We start from the raw sequence: 22286 nt of genomic DNA on the forward strand, positions 1-22286 counted from the left end.
AAGTGTGAAATTGCGTTTGATTTTGCCACATATTGAATTTTTTTCCCGTTTTCCAGTACACCACATGGTAAAATGAATGGTGTCGTTCAAAAGCACAACTCGCTCGGCAAAAAACAAGCGCATCGGAAAAATAAAAAAAGGTATGGCTCTTGGAAGAAGGTACTTAAGGGATTATGAGTAACCCCTTAACTTAAGGGGTTACTCATAATCCCACCAACCTTGTAAAAAAATGCAAACAGTTTATGAGTATACGAAGAAAAAAAAGTTACCCCTCTCTAAAACGCCTGTGCGAAAAAAAAAAATGTGTGAACTAAAAACATGGCGCCAAAAAAAAAAATGAGACCACGTGACTTCCCACAAACTTTCCTTCCATAACAATGGCCTCGGTCACCAAGGCAACAAGCTAGGCTCTACACGTGCTCTGCCGGAGTCTCCGCCCCTCTGCTGGAGCTCTTCGCTGATTGGCTGTGCCGACGCGGCGCACTTCCGGTGAGTGACGTTCCCACCTTGGAGAGGATTTTTCCCGCGCTGCACGGAGGCAGAGAGCTGCTGGGAGGTGAGCGCCGCCATCACCATGTCCAAGCAGAGCACCCTGTTTAGCTTCTTCACCAAGTCTCCCCCCAGCAGCACCAGCAAGGTGAAGAGGAGCGGGGACTCCACGTCTCCCACCGAGGCTGACGTGCCCGCCATTGCCGGACGCAAGTCCAATACATCGCCTAAAGAGTCAGCGGGGGCTCCCAAACATGGAGGCAAGAAGACCCCGCGAGCTGCCACACCCAGGTCAGTGCAAGTGTGGACTACAACGCCCAGCAGAGCAGCGCTCGTGTCCTGGGCTCTGGTTTCCGGGGATTTTGCTTGCTGGGCATGCTGGGATTTGTAGTTTTGAACGGTCATAATGTTATCTCTTCTGTTCCTGGAAAGCTGGGTGACAGTGTCACTGCTGCTATAGAGGGGGCTGTCACCCCCAATCCCTGTGTCACTGCTGCTATAGAGGGTGCTGTCACCCCCAATCCCTGTGTCACTGCTGCTATAGAGGGTGCTGTCACCCCCAATCCTGGTGTCACTGCTGCTATAGAGGGTGCTGTCACCCCCAATCCTGGTGTCACTGCTGCTACAGAGGGGGCTGTCACCCCCAATCCCGGTGTCACTGCTGCTACAGAGGGGGCTGTCACCCCCAATCCCGGTGTCACTGCTGCTACAGAGGGGGCTGTCACCCCCAATCCCGGTGTCACTGCTGCTACAGAGGGGGCTGTCACCCCCAATCCCGGTGTCACTGCTGCTGTAGAGGGGGCTGTCACCCCCAATCCTGGTGTCACTGCTGCTACAGAGGGGGCTGTCACCCCCAATCCCGGTGTCACTGCTGCTACAGAGGGGGCTGTCACCCCCAATCCTGGTGTCACTGCTGCTACAGAGGGGGCTGTCACCCCCAATCCCGGTGTCACTGCTGCTACAGAGGGGGCTGTCACCCCCAATCCCGGTGTCACTGCTGCTACAGAGGGGGCTGTCACCCCCAATCCCGGTGTCACTGCTGCTGTAGAGGGGGCTGTCACCCCCAATCCTGGTGTCACTGCTGCTACAGAGGGGGCTGTCACCCCCAATCCCGGTGTCACTGCTGCTGTAGAGGGGGCTGTCGCCCCCAATCCTGGTGTCACTGCTGCTACAGAGGGGGCTGTCACCCCCAATCCCGGTGTCACTGCTGCTGTAGAGGGGGCTGTCACCCCCAATCCTGGTGTCACTGCTGCTACAGAGGGGGCTGTCACCCCCAATCCTGGTGTCACTGCTGCTACAGAGGGGGCTGTCACCCCCAATCCCGGTGTCACTGCTGCTGTAGAGGGGGCTGTCACCCCCAATCCTGGTGTCACTGCTGCTACAGAGGGGGCTGTCGCCCCCAATCCCGGTGTCACTGCTGCTACAGAGGGGGCTGTCACCCCCAATCCTGGTGTCACTGCTGCTACAGAGGGGGCTGTCACCCCCAATCCTGGTGTCACTGCTGCTACAGAGGGGGCTGTCACCCCCAATCCCGGTGTCACTGCTGCTATAGAGGGGGCTGTCACCCCCAATCCCGGTGTCACTGCTGCTATAGAGGGGGCTGTCACCCCCAATCCCGGTGTCACTGCTGCTATAGAGGGTGCTGTCACCCCCAATCCCGGTGTCACTGCTGCTATAGAGGGGGCTGTCACCCCCGATCCCGGTGTCACCGCTGCTATAGAGGGGGCTGTCACCCCCGATCCCGGTGTCACCGCTGCTATAGAGGGCGCTGTCACCCCCGATCCCGGTGTCACCGCTGCTATAGAGGGGGCTGTCACCCCCCCAATCCCTGGGATCATAGAGGCAGCAGGTAGTGATCACTGGGACCCCCAGAGGTCGGAGGCCGAGCATGCGCACCTCTGCTCCATGCTGGCTGGGGATCCTAATGGCTGACCCCGCAGGGATCAGTGAGTTATTCCTGAACCTATTTGGGAAATAACCCTTTAAAAGGAAACTGTCAGCAAGATGGTCTCCTTCCTAAACCATCCATGTGGGTCAGTGATACACAGACCTCTTATATTCGTTGCCAGCGTAAATCATAGCTTTCCTCACTTCTGGGCACTGAGACACTGGTTTGTGTGCACTCTGCACCCTCCGTGCACTTCTTCCAGGTACAGTAAACGCTGGGGTCCGTGCTCTTAGCGGGGGGCACCTTACTGCACAGTAGTAGGGATAGCGGTGATTTAAGGCCCCGTCACACATAGCGATTTACCAGCGATACGACCTGGCCGTGATCGTTGGTAAGTCGTTGTGTGGTCGCTGGGGAGCTGTCACACAGACAGCTCTCTCCAGCGACCAACGATCAGGGGAACGACTTCGGCATCGTTGAAACTGTCTTCAACGATGCCGAAGTCCCCCTGCAGCACCCGGGTAACCAGGGTAAACATCGGGTTACTAAGCGCAGGGCCGCGCTTAGTAACCCGATGTTTACCCTGGTTACCAAAAAAAACAAACAGTACATACTCACCATCTGATGTCCGTCAGGTCCCTCGCCGTCTGCTTCCCGCTCTGAGTGCCGCCGTACAGTGAGAGCAGAGCGCAGCGGTGACGTCACCGCTGTAATCTGCTTTCACTGTACGGCGGCACTCAGTCAGAGCAGGAAGCAGACGGCGAGGGACCTGACGGACATCAGATGGTGAGTATGTACTGTTTTTTTTTTTTTTTTTTACATTTACGCTGGTAACCAGGGTAAACATCGGGTTACTAAGCGCAGCCCTGCGCTTAGTAACCCGATGTTTACCCTGGTTACCAGTGAAGACATCGCTGGATCGGTGTCACACACACCGATTCAGCGATGTCAGCGGGACCTCAACGACCAAAAAAAGGTCCAGGCCATTCCGACACGACCAGCGATCTCACAGCAGGGGCCTGATCGCTGGTACGTGTCACACATAGCGAGATCGCTACTGAGGTCGCTGTTGCGTCACAAAACTTGTGACTCAGCAGCGATCTCGCTAGCGATCTCGCTATGTGTGACGGGGCCTTTACGCTGACGTCAGACACATTGAGCCATCACAGATAGCGGTCGCTAATGTTAGAAAGAACATCAGCCCAGGTTTTGTTTTGTTAGTGAAGATCTTGGTGTCCTATTGTTTTAAATGTGAGATCCACGTTGCTGATGATTTTTCTGCCATTTTCAAACCTGCAATACTAAGGATTGTCATTTTTGCACATCGTATTATTACCCTCAGTGATATCCGCAGTAAACTGTGGAGTATCCATAGCAAACATTGTACGTGCACATGTAATATCAGCCCATGTCCACACTGGTCGGACTAATTCTGCAGCAAATCTCGCCCGTGATGTGATGCAATGTCCGCTTCCATGTCGTCTAATCTTGTTGCACGTTAATCTGTTGTGAAAATCTGCAAGTGATCCGCATCCAGAGTTGTCATGTTCCAGATTCCAAAAATCTGCATCGCCGGGTAACTTCTGTATAGGGAAAACTCTGCAGCATTTAGATGAGCTTTGTGCAGTTCCCATTCAGACATTTGCAACGATTCCATGTATGTGATGGGATAATACACAAGTGGCGGAAATGCTGTGAATTTTTTTTTACGTGAATTTGCGCAGCAGATTTCAGTGCCAGCCAGGTGGATGCAGATTTTCACTGCAGATCTCGTCTTCCAATACAAAGGTTGTGATTTTGTAGCAGATTTTTCCAACATGTGTACCATCCTACCCAAGTGTATGCCTTATTAGGCCAGGGCTGAGTGTTCTGTCTTCCATTACATACTGAAGCATCAACTCTAGTGTGAGCAGAGCCTAAAGATGCCTGTACTCCTTGTATAACAGCCGCTAATTTTCCCAACTTCCCTCCCCAAAGACCTGTGTTGTTAATGGGGAGAGTGGAGTAAAGCGCTGCCAGACTCCAGTGGTGGCGGCTTATCTAACAAAGGCTCTGAGTCTGGCGCTGAAATTCAGCCTGCCTAACCCTTCTCTCCTGATCGCCTCTATATAAGGCTGGTTTCACACTTGCGTTTTTGTCTGCATGCGTTTTTAAAAAAAAACGCATGTGTGAAAAACGCATGTAAACGCGGTAAAACGCATGCGTTTTTTAGACGCATGCGTTTTTATAGAAAAACACAAGAAAAAACAAGAAAACCCTAACCCTACCCCTAACCCTAAACGTGACTGAAATACGTGGCACTGAAATACGTGGCACTGAAATACGTGGCACTGAAATACGTGGCACTGAAATACGTGGCACTGAAATACGTGGCACTGAAATACGTGGCACTGAAATACGTGGCACTGAAATACGTGGCACTGAAATACGTGGCACTGAAATACGTGGCACTGAAATACGTGGCACTGAAATACGTGGCACTGAAATACGTGGCACTGAAATACGTGGCACTGAAATACGTGGCACTGAAATACGTGGCACTGAAATACGTGGCACGTGGCACTTAAATATGTGCATTTTTGAAAATGAACGCATGCAGACAAAAAACGCATGCGTTTGAAAACGCGACCAAACGCATGTGCAAAAAACGCATGCGTTTTCAATGTTAAATATAGGAGAAAAAAACGCATGCGTTTTTTGTGCAAAAAACGCTGCAGACAAAAACGCAAGTGTGAAACCAGCCTTAGAAGGTTGGTTGATTTTTTTTTTTTTTTTTTTTTGTTTTTTTGTCGAAATGGAAATTGGAGAACTCATTTAAAGTAATTGGCCATCTTGGGGTTCACACCCCACCAAAACCATCATCTGACATATCGGAGTGTTTACTGCTCCCATTTTTCTGTTTGACAGTCTCTCAATGGGATAAGTTCAGATGTGGGATTGTTCCAGCTTTCATTACATATGAGGCCGGCCCCAGCGCGATGCATCTCTATTGGTTTTTGGAGACAACTTTCACACGTTGCAGAGACTTCCATAAATGCTGCAAGTTTTTGAGTGCATTATATCCATTCTCTTACAGATCTCACCCTTTGTAATGCACATGGAGATTGGCAGTAGAACTCATGAATATGTGCATTTACCTTTTATTACCATGAATATGTGCATTTACCTTTATTACCATGCATATGTGCATTTACCTTTATTTCCATGAATATGTGCATTTACCGTATATACTCGAGTATAAGCCGACCCGAGTATAAGCCGACCCCCCTAATTTTGCCACAAAAAACTGGGAAAACTTATTGACTCGAGTATAAGCCTAGGGTGGAAAATGCAGCAGGAACCGGTGAATTTCAAGATTAAAAATAGATACTCCATACCGTTCATTATGGCCCCATAGATGCTCCATATAAAGCTGTGCCATATATAATGCTCTGCACCGTTCATTATGGCCCCATAGATGCTCCACATAAAGCTGTGCCATATATAATGCTCTGCACCATTGCCCCATAGATACTCCACATAAAGCTGTGCCATATATACAATGCTCTGCACCGTTGCCCCATAGCTGTGCCATATATATAATGCTCTGCACCGTTGCCCCATAGCTGTGCCATATATACAATGCTCTGCACCGTTGCCCCATAGCTGTGCCATATATATAATGCTCTGCACCGTTGCCCCATAGCTGTGCCATATATATAATGCTCTGCACCGTTGCCCCATAGCTGTGCCATATATATAATGCTCTGCACCGTTGCCCCATAGCTGTGCCATATATATAATGCTCTGCACCATTGCCCCATACCTGTGCCATATAGTGCTCTGCACTGTTGCCCCATAGCTGTGCCATATAGTGCTCTGCACCGTTGCCCCATAGCTGTGCCATATATATAATGCTCTGCACCATTGCCCCATACCTGTGCCATATATATAATGCTCTGCACCATTGCCCCATACCTGTGCCATATATATATAATGCTCTGCACCATTGCCCCATAGCTGTGCCATATATGCTCTGCACCATTGCCCCATAGCTGTGCCATATATGCTCTGCACCATTGCCCCATAGCTGTGCCATATAGTGCTCTGCACCGTTGCCCCATAGCTGTGCCATATAGTGCTCTGCACCGTTGCCCCATAGCTGTGCCATATAGTGCTCTGCACCGTTGCCCCATAGCTGTGCCATATATATAATGCTCTGCACCGTTGCCCCATAGCTGTGCCATATAGTGCTCTGCACCGTTGCCCCATAGCTGTGCCATATATGCTCTGCACCGTTGCCCCATAGCTGTGCCATATATGCTCTGCACCGTTGCCCCATAGCTGTGCCATATATGCTCTGCACCGTTGCCCCATAGCTGCTGTGCCATATAGTGCTCTGCACCGTTGCCCCATAGCTGTGCCATATATAATGCTCTGCACCGTTGCCCCATACCTGTGCCATATATATAATGCTCTGCACCGTTGCCCCATAGCTGTGCCATATAGTGCTCTGCACCGTTGCCCCATAGCTGTGCCATATAGTGCTCTGCACCGTTGCCCCATACCTGTGCCATATATATAATGCTCTGCACCGTTGCCCCATAGCTGTGCCATATAGTGCTCTGCACCGTTGCCCCATAGCTGTGCCATATAGTGCTCTGCACCGTTGCCCCATAGCTGTGCCATATAGTGCTCTGCACCGTTGCCCCATAGCTGTGCCATATATGCTCTGCACCGTTGCCCCATAGCTGTGCCATATAGTGCTCTGCACCGTTGCCCCATAGCTGTGCCATATAGTGCTCTGCACCGTTGCCTCATAGCTGTGCCATATATGCTCTGCACCGTTGCCCCATAGCTGTGCCATATATGCTCTGCACCGTTGCCCCATAGCTGTGCCATATAGTGCTCTGCACCGTTGCCCCATAGCTGTGCCATATAGTGCTCTGCACCGTTGCCCCATAGCTGTGCCATATGTGCTCTGCACCGTTGCCCCATAGCTGTGCCATATATGCTCTGCACCGTTGCCCCATAGCTGTGCCATATATGCTCTGCACCGTTGCCCCATAGCTGTGCCATATATGCTCTGCACCGTTGCCCCATAGCTGTGCCATATAGTGCTCTGCACCGTTGCCCCATAGCTGTGCCATATAGTGCTCTGCACCGTTGCCCCATAGCTGTGCCATATAGTGCTCTGCACCATTGCCCCATAGCTGTGCCATATAGTGCTCTGCACCGTTGCCCCATAGCTGTGCCATATAGTGCTCTGCACCGTTGCCCCATAGCTGTGCCATATAGTGCTCTGCACCGTTGCCCCATAGCTGTGCCATATATATAATGCTCTGCACTGTTGCCCCATAGCTGTGCCATATAGTGCTCTGCACCGTTGCCCCATAGCTGTGCCATATATGCTCTGCACCGTTGCCCCATAGCTGTGCCATACAGTGCTCTGCACCGTTGCCCCATAGCTGTGCCATATATATAGTGCTCTGCACCGTTGCCCCATAGCTGTGCCATATAGTGCTCTGCACCGTTGCCCCATAGCTGTGCCATATAGTGCTCTGCACCGTTGCCCCATACCTGTGCCATATATATAATGCTCTGCACCGTTGCCCCATAGCTGTGCCATATAGTGCTCTGCACCGTTGCCCCATAGCTGTGCCATATAGTGCTCTGCACCGTTGCCCCATAGCTGTTCCATATAGTGCTCTGCACCGTTGCCCCATAGCTGTTCCATATAGTGCTCTGCACCGTTGCCCCATACCTGTGCCATATAGTGCTCTGCACCGTTGCCCCATACCTGTGCCATATAGTGCTCTGCACCGTTGCCCCATACCTGTGCCATACAGTGCTCTGCACCGTTGCCCCATAGCTGTGCCATATAGTGCTCTGCACCGTTGCCCCATAGCTGTGCCATATAGTGCTCTGCACCGTTGCCCCATAGCTGTGCCATATAGTGCTCTGCACCGTTGCCCCATACCTGTGCCATATATATAATGCTCTGCACCGTTGCCCCATAGCTGTGCCATATAGTGCTCTGCACCGTTGCCCCATAGCTGTGCCATATAGTGCTCTGCACCGTTGCCCCATAGCTGTTCCATATAGTGCTCTGCACCGTTGCCCCATAGCTGTTCCATATAGTGCTCTGCACCGTTGCCCCATACCTGTGCCATATAGTGCTCTGCACCGTTGCCCCATACCTGTGCCATATATATAATGCTCTGCACCGTTGCCCCATAGCTGTGCCATATATATAGTGCTCTGCACCGTTGCCCCATAGCTGTGCCATATAGTGCTCTGCACCGTTGCTCCATAGCTGTGCCATATATATTGCTCTGCACCGTTGCCCCATAGCTGTGCCATATATATAGTGCTCTGCACCGTTGCCCCATAGCTGTGCCATATAGTGCTCTGCACCGTTGCCCCATAGCTGTGCCATATAGTGCTCTGCACCGTTGCCCCATACCTGTGCCATATATATAATGCTCTGCACCGTTGCCCCATAGCTGTGCCATATAGTGCTCTGCACCGTTGCCCCATAGCTGTGCCATATATGCTCTGCACCGTTGCCCCATAGCTGTGCCATATAGTGCTCTGCACCGTTGCCCCATAGCTGTGCCATATAGTGCTCTGCACCGTTGCCCCATAGCTGTGCCATATATATAGTGCTCTGCACCGTTGCCCCATAGATAATCCACATAAAGCTGTGCTGCTGCTGCTGCAATAAAAAAAAAAAAAAAAAAACACTCACCTGTCTTGCCGCAGCTCCTCAGCGTCCCGTCCGGTCCCGGCGTCTCTCCGCACTGACTGATCAGGCAGAGGGCGGCACGCACACTATATGCGTCATCGCGCCCTCTGCCTGATCAGTCAGTGCGGAGAGACGCCGGGAAGATGGCGCGACGCCCGGCGTGTGGAACGAGGGAAGGTAAATATGCGATACTTACCTGCTCCCGGCGTCCCGCTCCTTCCCCCGGACAGCTGGTCTTCGGTGCCGCAGCCTCTTCCTCTATCAGCGGTCACCGGCACCGCTTCATTAGAGAAATTAATAGGCGGCTCCGCCCCTATGGGAGGTGGAGCCGCCTATTCATTTTTCTAATGAGTGGTCCCACGTGACCGCTCAGGGGAAGAGCTGCGGCACCCGGAGACCGTGGGACGGGCAGGGGGAGCGCCAGGAACGCCGGAACTAGGTGAGTATATGACAGTCCTCACCCGCCGACCCCACCACCGATCATGACTCGAGTATAAGCCGAGAGGGGCACTTTCAGCCCAAAAATTTGGGCTGAAAATCTCGGCTTATACTCGAGTATATACGGTACCTTTATTTCCATGAATATGTGCATTTACCTTTATTATCATGAATATGTGCATTTACCTTTATTTCCATGAATATGTGCATTTACCTTTATTACCATGCATATGTGCATTTACCTTTATTACCATGCATATGTGCATTTACCTTTATTTCCATGAATATGTGCATTTACCTTTATTACCAAGAATATGTGCATTTACCTTTATTTCCATGCATATGTGCATTTACCTTTATTTCCATGCATATGTGCATTTACCTTTATTTCCATGCATATGTGCATTTACCTTTATTTCCATGCATATGTGCATTTACCTTTATTTCCATGCATATGTGCATTTACCTTTATTTCCATGAATATGTGCATTTACCTTTATTTCCATGCATATGTGCATTTACCTTTATTACCATGAATATGTGCATTTACCTTTATTACCATGAATATGTGCATTTACCTTTAGTGACCAGATGTCTTCCAAGTGAAGTCAAAGGCACATTGTACTGTGAAGGGAGCCACAGCTCTTCTTTGGGGAGGGGGGATGTCTTCACATCCAGACCCACGAGAATTTCTGCAATATAGAAGTTTAACACCTTTCTATGGATGAAAACGCCTAACTTGCCTCCAGTATTTTTTATTTTACTCACTTATATAACGCCATCATATTCCACACAGCTTTACAGACATTATCATCACTGTCCCCATTGGGGCTCACAATTTAGATTCCCTATCAGTATGTCTTTTGGAGTGTGTGGGAGGAAACCCACGAAAACACAGGGAGAACATACAAACTCCTTGCAGATGTTGTCCCTGGTTGAATTTGAACCCAAGACCCCTAGCGCTGCAAGAGTGTGGTGCTAACCACTGAGCCACCGAGCTCCAATAAAGACATAACTTTTTTTTTTTTTCTTGCAGCAGTCAAAATAACAATTCTGAATTATTTATTTATTTTTTCTCCCCCTTCAGTGCAGTTTGTGATTTTGCACCAGGAGATCTTGCTTGGGCCAAGATGCCAGGTTACCCATGGTGGCCTTCCTTGGTGTACAACCATCCCGAACAAGAGACACACCTCAGAGGAAAGGGAAAATCCCTTCATGTTCATGTACAGTTCTTCGATGAACCTCCGACCAGAGGATGGGTGGGAGCAAAATATATGAAGAATTATTCAGGTACGTATTTAGCAAAGTTTATTTTCGAAAATAAAAACCATGGGATTGGTTCACTTTCTTGTGGAGGAAAGTTTTCACCACCAGTTTTGACACAGATCCACAACAAAATCTGGAGGAGTTTTGTGCAGATTTTGTTACGTGTTACATAGAATAAAATCTGCAGCTTTTCTGCATAAAAATCAGGCGGCAAATTTCTGTAGCATTCTATGAGTTTTATGTGGATTTTCTTTAAGTTATATATGGATGCAAATCTGGAGTGTGTGAGCATAGGGCCCAGCAAAGTGGTTGAGGTTTAAAATAAAATCTTATACACACAGTGTGTTAAAAAAAAAAAAAAAAAAAAACTGTGCCAAAATGTACCTGCTGGCAGAGACTGTGCTATAACTTTTTACTCTTTGCATTGCATCGGATGTGCATGTAAAGGCCTCCGTACACACTGGAGAGGTCATGCAGACCTGCAGATTTGTCTGACCCTCTTATATTGATGGGGGTCTTTGATTCTTCTCAAACTGAAATTCGTACCTATCTATGAAGATTGGTGTAGCAACTGAGGCGAAGAAGGCAGACCCAGAGAAATGTCGGCTATAGCTTCACCCTCCCCGGGCCTTTATGCTTTTATAGTATTTATTACAGATGTGCAGTGCGGTTGTCGCGCTGAAGTATATTGTTGCTTTGTTTTAGGTTCCTCAGCCAAAGAAACCCAAAAAGGAGGCCTGTTTTTCAGCACCAGACCTGAGATAAGAAGAGCAATGAAAATGGCAGATGATGCAATGACCGCTGATAAAGAGAAGAGGCTGTCTCTGGCGGTGTGTGCAGAACTGTCAGATTCAGAGGAGGAGATGGAGGTAAGATCTGTGTGGGGGGGGAACAGGTGTTGGTTACTTTTAGTTCACTTATGTTTTAGATTTAGAAATGTGAAATCTTAAATCCACTTTTACTGCTATAGAGGGGAGGAGTGCTTTATATACCATTTGTCAATTAAAATGGCACATGTTAGATATATATGTATATGTGACATAAGGTGTGAACATGAAAAGAAAAAAAGGCTAAACACAACTTATGTGCCCTACAGTTGGAATTGGAAAATATAACTTGTTCCTTCCAAAAAAAAAAGCACTCAAACCACTATATTGATGGAAAAATGAAAGTTATGGTGTTTGATTAAAAAAAAAAAGGAAATTGTCAGAGAGGACAAGGACTCTAACGCCACCTATGGGAAGTAGCAATTCTAAAAGTCACTATCGACCCTTTAACGAGGCTTGCCACATGACTTCAGATAAAAGCCAAAGCCACTGACCACTACCGTGTTTGCAAATTGAGGTTCTGGTTTTGGTTTTGGCTTTTATCCTAAGTCATGTGACAAGGCTCGTTAAAGGGGCAATATTAACTTAAGATTAGGTGGTGCTAAAGTTCTGGTCCTCATCTTCTCTGAAGAGACAATTTGCATATTTAATTTCCTAGCGGAGCATTGCAAGGCTATTAAGTCTCCTCACCTTGGCATGTCGGGCTTGGCATTTCACTCTCCTCAAGGAGAGATGTTAATCCTTGGATGCTATTAAAAAAACAAAAACAGAAAAAACTTGGTCATTATCTAGCAAACTGACCTGGCCAAAGGGGTCAAGGTATTTGTCAAGTCAAATTTACAACAGAATCTCTTCTTTGTTTCATTATTCAGGTAGAAGAAAGTTCTGTAAGTGACGATCCGATTCCTGTGCCAAATAATGGCCGGCCGATGCGTCAGGCTAAAAAGAATGGGAAAGCAAAGAGGAGGAGAACTATGGTTGAGACGGACAGTGATGAGGGACCCTCTGATGATGAGTTCAAGCCAGACACGAAGGATGCTGCAAGCAGTGATGAGGGCAGCAGTGGGGAGGACGAGGCCAACGTGTCTGCACCAGACTCTGCCACAGAAGACGATAGCCCAGTCAAGGTCCCTGTCAAGCGCAAGAGAGGAAGTGTGTCCAAGCCTCCTGCTAAGAAATTGCAAAATGATCTGCCGGAAACACCAAAAAGAACAGTCAATGTGTCTTCAGAAGCCAAGTTGAAGCTGTCATCGTTTTCTGCCCCTGAGTCCTTTGAATCGCAGGCAAACTCCGCAGGTGCTGCTGGGGTTTCTACATGGGAGCATGAAAAGTTTGAGTGGCTTCAAGACGGCCGAAGGAAAGACTCCAGACGAAGACGACAGACTGATGATGATTATGATCCTGGCACGCTGTATGTTCCTGATGATTTCCTTAATAAATGCACTCCAGGCATGAGAAAATGGTGGCAGCTGAAATCTCAACACTTTGATACTGTCATATTTTATAAGGTTGGGAAGTTTTATGAACTTTACCACATGGATGCGGTTATCGGGGTTAATGAGTTGGGGCTGACGTTCATGAAGGGCACTTGGGCTCACTCTGGATTCCCTGAGATCGCATTTGGACGCTTCTCAGATGTTCTAGTTCAGAAGGGATATAAAGCAGCCCGGGTAGAGCAGACAGAAACCCCAGACATGATGGAAGCGCGATGCAAATCCATGTCTCACCCTACAAAGTTTGATAAGGTTGTGAGAAGAGAAATCTGCAGGATTATTACCAAAGGCACTCAGACCTACAGTGTGTTAGACGGGAGTCCCTCAGAGAGTCACAGCAAATACCTGCTATGTCTGAAGGAGAAGATGAATGATTCGTCTGCTCAGCAGAGAATATATGGGGTCTGCTTTGTCGACACCTCGGTAGGCAAATTTCACGTTGGACAATTTTATGACGACCGCCACTGTTCGAGATTTAGGACCTTGGTCGCCCACTACCCACCAGTACAGATTTTGTTTGAGAAGTGTAATCCGTCTCTGGATACTAAAAAAGTTCTTAAAAGTTGCCTCTCGACTTCAATTCAGGAGGGATTAAATTCTTCATCTCAGTTCTGGGATGCTGCAAAAACACTAAAGGTTTTGGCTGAAGAAAGGTATTTTGTAAAAGAAGGCAAGGAAGAGCGCGAAAGTTGCACGTTGCCGCCAGTTCTAAAAGACATGACGTCGGACAGTGACTCTTTAGCACTTACCCCTGGTGACAATCATGAACTTGCCCTTTCTGCACTTGGGGCCTGCATTTTTTATCTTAAGAAATGTCTCATTGATCAAGAGCTACTCTCGATGGCAAACTTTGAAGAGTACGTTCCTGTTGACGTCGACATCGAAAGGGCCCAAATCCCAACCAGCTTCTTTGCTAAAACAAGCCAACGAATGGTTCTTGATGGCGTCACACTAACAAACTTGGAAATTCTTCAAAATGGGACTAACGGGTCCACAGAAGGGACGCTCCTGGAGAAACTAGACACCTGCTTCACTCCTTTTGGCAAGCGTCTTTTAAAACAGTGGCTCTGTGCTCCGCTGTGCAATCCGTTCTCTATCAATGATCGGCTTAATGCGGTTGAAGATCTCATGGCAATTCCGGGGAAGGTGTCGGAGGTTGGAGAACTGCTGAAAAAACTTCCAGATCTTGAAAGACTTTTGAGCAAGATTCATAGCATTGGGTCTCCGCTCAAAAGCCAAAACCATCCAGACAGCCGAGCAGTCATGTACGAAGAGACCACCTACAGCAAGAAAAAGATAGCAGATTTTCTTTCTGCTCTGGAAGGTTTTAAGGTGATGCGTGAAGTCGTAATGACAATGGAAGATGTCGTTGATGACTTCAAGTCCAATATTCTCAAACAGGTTCTTAGTCTTAAGGATAAAAGTTCCAAAGGACGCTTTCCGGATCTATCCACTGAATTAAAACGCTGGGATACTTCATTTGATCACGAGAAAGCTAAAAAAACTGGTGTGATCACTCCTAAAGCCGGCTTCGATCCAGACTATGATGAAGCCCTGAGAGACATTAAGGCGACAGAGCAGAATCTGGCTGATTATTTGGAGAAGCAGCGGAAAAGACTCGGGTGCAAAAGTATTGTGTATTGGGGAACTGCAAAGAACCGTTACCAAATGGAGATCCCAGAGAGCGTCACCGAGCGCAACTTACCAGAGTCATATGAATTAAAGTCCACAAAAAAGGGCTTTAAACGTTATTGGACTAAAGCCATAGAAAATATGTTTGGCGACCTGGTAAATGCAGAAGAGCGCAGAGACGCTGCCCTTAAAGACTGTATGAGGAGGCTGTTTTATAACTTTGATAAGAATTACAAGGAGTGGCAAACAGCGGTGGAGTGCTTTGCCGTATTGGGTAAGAACCTTAATACTTTGAGTTGGTTACTGGGAATAAGATGTGTCTGATCAGTAGGGCTTCCAGTGCTAAAACCTCATCGGAATTAATTATAGAATACTAATAACGCCCTCAACGACCAGAGGTATTTTTGTTTTTGTATTTTCATTTTTTCTCCCCCCAGAGCCATAATTTTTTTTATTATTATTTTTTTTTTGGTCCAAATGGCCATGTGAGGGCTCATGTTTTGCGGGACGAGTTGTACTTTTGAATTACACCATTGGTTTTAACATTGTGTTATGAAAAACAAGAAAAAAAATTCCAAGTGCTGTAAAATTGCAAAAAAAAGTGCAATTCCTGGCTGTTGTTTTTTTTTTACCAGCCATTACGATTCTCCTGGTCATTACGAGTTCATATGTTAAGAGAGTAAAGTGGCACAACCTTTTGTTAGCTGGTGCTCAAGTAGGGTCCCAGACCTTAGTATGTTGAGTGACGCCTTGGCACACAAATGAGTATTGGGTGAATTGTTTTAATGTTCATCCAAAATTTAGTACAACAGTATAAACGTTTTGGTCATATTATTCTGACCTTCCTCAGTGTACTACAGAAGAAAATTAAATATATCATATTTATCAAAAGTATGTATAAACATGTAAATTCCAATATGCAATATGTTCACGTCCTATATTGTTAAAATAGGAAATATCTAAGTTTCTATAACCTCCAGTTTAAATTACAGTGAAACGTGAGTACCTACCCAGTGTTTGGTATGTCATACCATGGGCACTATAAAATTGGTCTTTTTAAGTCTGTAATGAGACCAGAGTAAAATGCCCTTGTAGATACTTTAATATAATTATATACTCGCTGCTAAGTATTACAATCTATTTAGCTTACCGGTTTGCCGTATGTGCGTACATGTGCTCTCTCATCGGACGAGGTATCCACCCCTGGTCCTTGCTTTGGCCGGTAAAGCACTATGCTTAAAGAAAGCGGTAAAGTTCCGGTGGCTGGATGTGATGTGTCGGATGTGATAGGGATAGGTTATGTTTGGGGAAGAGGATATCAAGGGGAGGAACAAAGGACAGTGATTGAATGATGACAATCAATATAGTTGGCTCTGTAATAAGGATACACATAATTACCGTAGTTGACATGCATTTTACGTGTGTGTGTGTGTATATATATATATATATATATATATATTATATTATATGTTGTTATTATTATTATTCCGATCGGCTCTGCTACATACAGACGATGATCAGATCACCTGTATGTAGCAGAAATGCTCACTTGCTATTGGCGCCGACCACCAGGCTGCACTCATAGCAGTCTTGCTACGACAGCCATAGAGGTCTGTTGGAGACCTCTGGTTGTCATGCCAACCCATCGGTGACCTGCGATCACAGATTTTCGGCGCGCTTGCTGGAAGCGTGAGTTAAATGCCGCTGTCAGATTGTCAGCGGCATTTAACTAGTTAACAGCTGCGGGTGGATCTCGACTCAACCCATAGCTGTTGCGGGCATATGTCAGCTGACATGTGCCCGGAAAGGTGCAGGCTCAGCGCTGGAGTCCGACATCGGCGTACTATTACGCCCGATGTTGGAAAGGGGATAAATTGAGGTGCTGGCTTTACCTGATTACTTTGTGTTACAGATGTCCTGATTTGTTTGGCGCAATACAGCCGAGGTGGTGATGGACCCGTCTCCAGACCTGATATCCTATTACCTGATGACACTGCACCATTTTTGGAGCTCCGCGGATCTCGTCACCCTTGCATTACGAAAACCTTCTTTGGAGACGATTTCATACCAAATGATATTCTAATTGGTTGCAAGGACGAGGAAGAAGACGTTAGTAGCGCCCACTGTGTGCTGGTCACAGGCCCAAACATGGGTGGCAAGTCCACTCTGCTCAGACAGGTAAGTGCTGTGGTGTTTGCCTACAGATTATTAAAACTAAGTAAGGCGCCCAGAAACCTTTAGCTGCCGTACAACTATAAGGAGGGGGGGTTACATGCAACCGCAGCATCTAAGCGGTTGAATGGCTGCAGAATCTGCTCATGCCCTGTTCAAGTGGCCACAACCATGATCGCCAGACGAGAGTACTGCAAACCTCCTCCTACCTACCGTATCCCCGGCGCTTCTTTAGATTTATAGGCCTGGTGCAATGTCATTCGTGCAGCTTGGCGCACGTGACATTATGACGAGCGAATCAATTTGGAGTTAATGATAGAGACCTCGGACTATACCTTTCTTAATGTATTAGTATTGCAGTCCAAGCTATTTTTTTGCCAGTAAGGTCCATTGTTGCAGATTTCTAGGCTATATCCCAATTGAGGACATTTATTTTCATATACCGCTATGCACAATTGAGAAACTTGTCAGGGCCTATAAGTCGCTGTTTAGTGCTAGGACGTTGAGCCCGCACTCTGACGTCTATTTGCTTAGTCTCCTGGTTTCCCATTGCTGTTTTTGTCTTTTACAGGCCGGTCTCATGGTGGTTATGGCACAGCTGGGGTGTTACGTGCCTGCAGAAGTCTGTAAGCTGACCCCTGTGGACAGAGTATTTACCAGGCTGGGGGCGTCCGACAGAATCATGGCAGGTAATATGGCTTGGTTTAGTAGGAGACCACATGTCACTAAAGAGCCATAAAGTGTAGAAATCTACTTACAGGGACCTCCCCCGGTGCCTGGTTGGAGGTGGAGGGGGCAGAAAATGAGGTCCTACATGGACCTCTAGTGATCAGCAGTGTTCTGCAGGTGACCTCTTATGATAGGACTAGCTGTTTCCAGCCAGCTAACGCTCGGCATGCTCATTGCTATCTAATTAACGCTGCTAGTGATTAAACTAAAGTAAATAATGACAACATTCAATAGTGCTTACGCAGGTGGTAAATTAACTTAAAATGAAGTTAATAATAATAATTAAAAATCAGAATAATACTAATACCTTTAATTCACAGTGTAAAATCAAAAGCAAACTGGATTCGTGTGGTAATGTGTGGGGACGGAGCCACGTGTGGTAATGTGTGGGGACGGAGCCTCGTGTGGTAATGTGTGGGGACGGAGCCTCGTGTGGTAATGTGTGGGGACGGAGCCTCGTGTGGTAATGTGTGGGGACGGAGCCTCGTGTGGTAATGTGTGAGGACGGAGCCTCGGGTGGTAATGTGTGGGGACGGAGCCTCGTGTGGTAATGTGTGGGGACGGAGCCTCGTGTGGTAATGTGTGGGGACGGAGCCACGTGTGGTAATGTGTGGGGACGGAGCCTCGTGTGGTAATGTGTGAGGACGGAGCCTCGTGTGGTAATGTGTGGGGACGGAGCCTCGTGTGGTAATGTGTGGGTACGGAGCCTCGTGTGGTAATGTGTGGGGACGGAGCCTCGTGTGGTAATGTGTGGGGACGGAGCCTCGTGTGGTAATGTGTGGGGACGGAGCCTCGTGTGGTAATGTGTGGGGACGGAGCCTCGTGTGGTAATGTGTGGGGACGGAGCCTCGTGTGGTAATGTGTGAGGACGGAGCCTCGGGTGGTAATGTGTGGGGACGGAGCCTCGTGTGGTAATGTGTGGGGACGGAGCATCGTGTGGTAATGTGTGGGGACGGAGCCTCGGGTGGTAATGTGGGGGGGCAAGATTATGTGTGGTAATGTGGTGGGGGGCGGGATTGTGTGGTGATGGGTCGGGGGCGGAGCTACTGTGCAGGGGGCGGGATTATGTGGTAATGTGGTGGGGGGGCGGGATTATGTGGTAATGTGGTGGGGGGGCGGGATTATGTGGTAATGTGGTGGGGGGGCGGGATTATGTGGTGAATGTGGGGGGGATTATCTGTGGTAATGTGGGGGGGCGGGATTATGTGTGGTAGTGTGGTGGGGGTGGGATTGTGTGGTAATGTGGTGGGGGGCGGGATTATGTGGTAATGTGGTGGGGGGCGGTATTATGTGTGGTGGGGGTGGAGCTACTGTGCAGGGGGCGGGATTGTGGTAATGTGGGGGGGCGGGATTATGTGTGGTAATGTGGGGGGTGGGATTATGTGTGGTGATGGGGTGGGGAGGCGGGATTATGTGGTGATGGGGCGGGATTATGTATAATAATGGGGTAAAGGGCAGGATTGTGTTGGGGTGTAGCTACTGTGCAGGGGCGGGATTAGCGAGTAATTACGATGCCTCTCATATATAGATAGATTTAAAAAAAAAAGTCTGGGCTTAAATGACATCTGCAGTGATTGATGTGACTGCAGCCTGACAAATGGTGACAGCGTGCAATGCACCTAGTGTCCTGATTCCCCATGTGGGGCGGTAACGTTGACCGTATGTTTGCAGTTGTGCACTAGACCCATCCGGCTTCTCTGAAGTGTGAAAGTCGCATACATGCAGTCACTTGGCCGCTCCCCTGCACGGGGAATAGATTGGAATCACACAACCCCCTTTACGAACAACTTTGTACATCTAGAGACCAAAGCATTTTTTGCATGAAAAAGAAAGGGTCAGACATCATAAGTGTTGGGGCACGCATTTCACATCACTATGTATTGATATGCGTTCTAACATCTTGTAGGTGAAAGCACTTTTTTCGTGGAATTGAGTGAAACATCAAGTATTCTCCAGCATGCGACCGAGCATTCCCTGGTGCTCCTGGATGAACTCGGTAAGTTATAGGCAGATTAAGACATTGTTCCCAACAACTTTTACTACTTTGCTCTTTATTAAGCACATTACACGATTCTTTCTTCTTTTTAAATATCACACAAGGATGTTTCAATGGCGATGCAAAAGTTTCCAGCGCGTTTCAGCCAAGGTGCAAGAATTAGCTACTTGCATCCTGGCCTCTCGAGATTAAGAGGGAAACAAGTGTTTTTACTCTTGTATGACATTTCAGGGGTCTTTACCCTTTAACCAAGCTCACACCATAACCCAGGTCCAGCTGAAATACAGATCACCTATTGTGACTGCATCTAATACGTAGCACAGTATAAGCCTGGCAACTACCTGATACAATTAAGTCATTCCATTCGCCCATAAGCACGCCCATGATGTAATTGCAGGGCGCCAATGGGTTACCAGTGACAGGTGAGGGTCTGCTAATGGCCACCGTGCTTGTCGTGCCTATTCTATGAAAAGCAGCATTTAGCTGGCGTTCATAGATCGTGATTTTCACTATGCGTAGCGATGCTGTTGCATTACAATGTAACAATATGTAGCACAGGTGCTCAGATAATCGCACCCCTAAGGTGACTAAAATACATACAAAAAGGTTTTTTTTGTTTTCTTTTAAATACAAGTTCAAATTGCCCCATTAAAAATAAAACAAAAAAATACATATTTACGGTAGTATTGCCTTTGTGAAAGTCCGATCTATGAAAATATAATGTAAATTAATCCAATTGGTAAACGGCGTAATGAGGGGAAGAAAGAAAAAAACCCCAAAGAATTGCAGGTTTTCGGCTGCTACAACATTGCAATAAGAGACAATGAAAACATCGAATCTTCCCCAAATTGGTATCAATAAAAACATCCGCTCAGGGTGGAAAATAATCCCTCACACAGTACAGATCCCCAAATCTGAAAGTGTTACGGGTTTTGGAAAATGGTGACACAAGTTTGTGTGTTTGGTTTTTTTTTTTTACAAGTTTCCAAATTTTTTTTTCTCTACTTATAAAAAAAACTACATGTTTGGTATCATCGTATTGCCAGGTCAGTTTCACCATATAGTGAACATGGTAAATAAAGCCCCCAAAATTGTGAAATTGCACTTTGTTTTCCCAATGCACTATATAAGAAGTGAGGAGTATCTTTAACCCCTTAATCCCATCTGACGTACTATCCCGTCAAGGTGACCTGGGACTTAATTCCCAGTGACGGGATAGTACGTCATACGCGATCGGCCGCGCTCACGGGGGGAGCGCGGCCGGGTGTCGGCTGCATATCGCAGCTGACATCCGGCACTATGTGCCAGGAGCGGTCACGGACCGCCCCCGGCACATTAACCCCTGGCACACCGCGATCAAACATGATCGCAGTGTACCGGCGGTATAGGGAAGCATCGTGCAGGGAGGGGGCTCCCTGCGTGCTTCCCTGAGACCCCCGGAGCAACGCGATGTGATCGCGTTGCTGCGAGGGTCTCCTACCTCCTTCCTCGCTGCAGGTCCCGGATCCAAGATGGCCGCGGCATCCGGGTCCTGCAGGGAGAAAGGTGGCTTACCGAGTGCCTGCTCAGAGCAGACACTGGTAAGCCTGCACCGATGTAAGTCAGATCAGTGATCTGACAGAGTGCTGTGCACACTCTCAGATCATCGATCTGTGATGTCCCCCCCCCCCCCCCCCCCCCCCCCCCCGGGACAAAGTAAAAAAGTTAAAAAAAAAAATTTCCACATGTCTAAAAAAAAAAAAAAAAAAAAATTCCTAAATAAATAATAATAAAAAAATATATATTATTCCCATAAATACATTTCTTTATCTAAATAAAAAAAACAAAACAATAAAAGTACACATATTTAGTATCGCCGCGTCCGTAACGACCCAACCTATAAAACTGCCCCACTAGTTAACACCTTCAGTAAACACCGTAAGAAAAAAAAAAAAAATACGAGGCAAAAAACAACGCTTTATTACCATACCGCCGAATAAAAAGTGGAATAACACGCGATCAAAAAGACGGATATAAATAATCATGGTACCGCTGAAAACGTCATCTTGTCCCGCAAAAAACAAGCCGCCATGCAGCATCATCAGCAAAAAAATAAAAAAGTTATAGTCCTGAGAATAAAGCGATACCAAAATAATTATTTTTTCTATAAAATAGTTTTTATTGTATAAAAGCGCCAAAACATAAAAAAATGATATAAATGAGGTATCACTGTAATCGTACTGACCCGAAGAATAAAACTGCTTTATCAATTTTACCAAACGCGGAACGGTATAAACGCCTCCCCCAAAAGAAATTCATGAATAGCAGGTTTTTCGTCATTCTGCCTCACAAAAATCGGAATAAAAAGTGATCAAAAATGGACACGTGTCCGAAAATGTTACCAATAAAAACGTCAACTCGTCCCGCAAAAAACAAGACCTCACATGACTCTGTGGAGCAAATGTGGAAAAATTATAGGTCTCAAAATGTGGAGACGCAAAAACTTTTTTGCTATAAAAAGCGTCGCTGGTTTCACACTTGCGTTTTTGTCTGCAGCGTTTTTTGCACAAAAAAAGCATGCATTTTTTCCCTATATTTAACATTGAAAACGCATGTGTTTTTTTTGTACGCGTTTGGTCGTGTTTTCAAA

The 22286-nt window shown here is 47.2% G+C and overlaps 1 protein-coding gene across 1 annotated transcript in view; it reads left to right on the forward strand.

Moving 5' to 3' along the window:
• The first annotated feature begins 484 nt into the window (after window positions 1–484).
• The window catches only part of MSH6 (mutS homolog 6), a 30483-nt gene continuing 8681 nt past the window's right edge, over window positions 485–22286 (forward strand). The window contains exons 1-7 of the mRNA XM_077282437.1: window positions 485–780; window positions 10630–10832; window positions 11514–11677; window positions 12508–15034; window positions 16673–16938; window positions 17504–17621; window positions 19568–19657. Coding sequence (XP_077138552.1) covers window positions 575–780; window positions 10630–10832; window positions 11514–11677; window positions 12508–15034; window positions 16673–16938; window positions 17504–17621; window positions 19568–19657 — 3574 coding nt within the window. The 5' untranslated portion in view covers window positions 485–574. The remainder of the gene's footprint in view (window positions 781–10629; window positions 10833–11513; window positions 11678–12507; window positions 15035–16672; window positions 16939–17503; window positions 17622–19567; window positions 19658–22286) is intronic.

The sequence above is a fragment of the Ranitomeya variabilis genome, chromosome 2 (assembly GCF_051348905.1).
Source record: "Ranitomeya variabilis isolate aRanVar5 chromosome 2, aRanVar5.hap1, whole genome shotgun sequence".
NCBI classification, from domain to species: Eukaryota; Metazoa; Chordata; class Amphibia; order Anura; family Dendrobatidae; genus Ranitomeya; species Ranitomeya variabilis.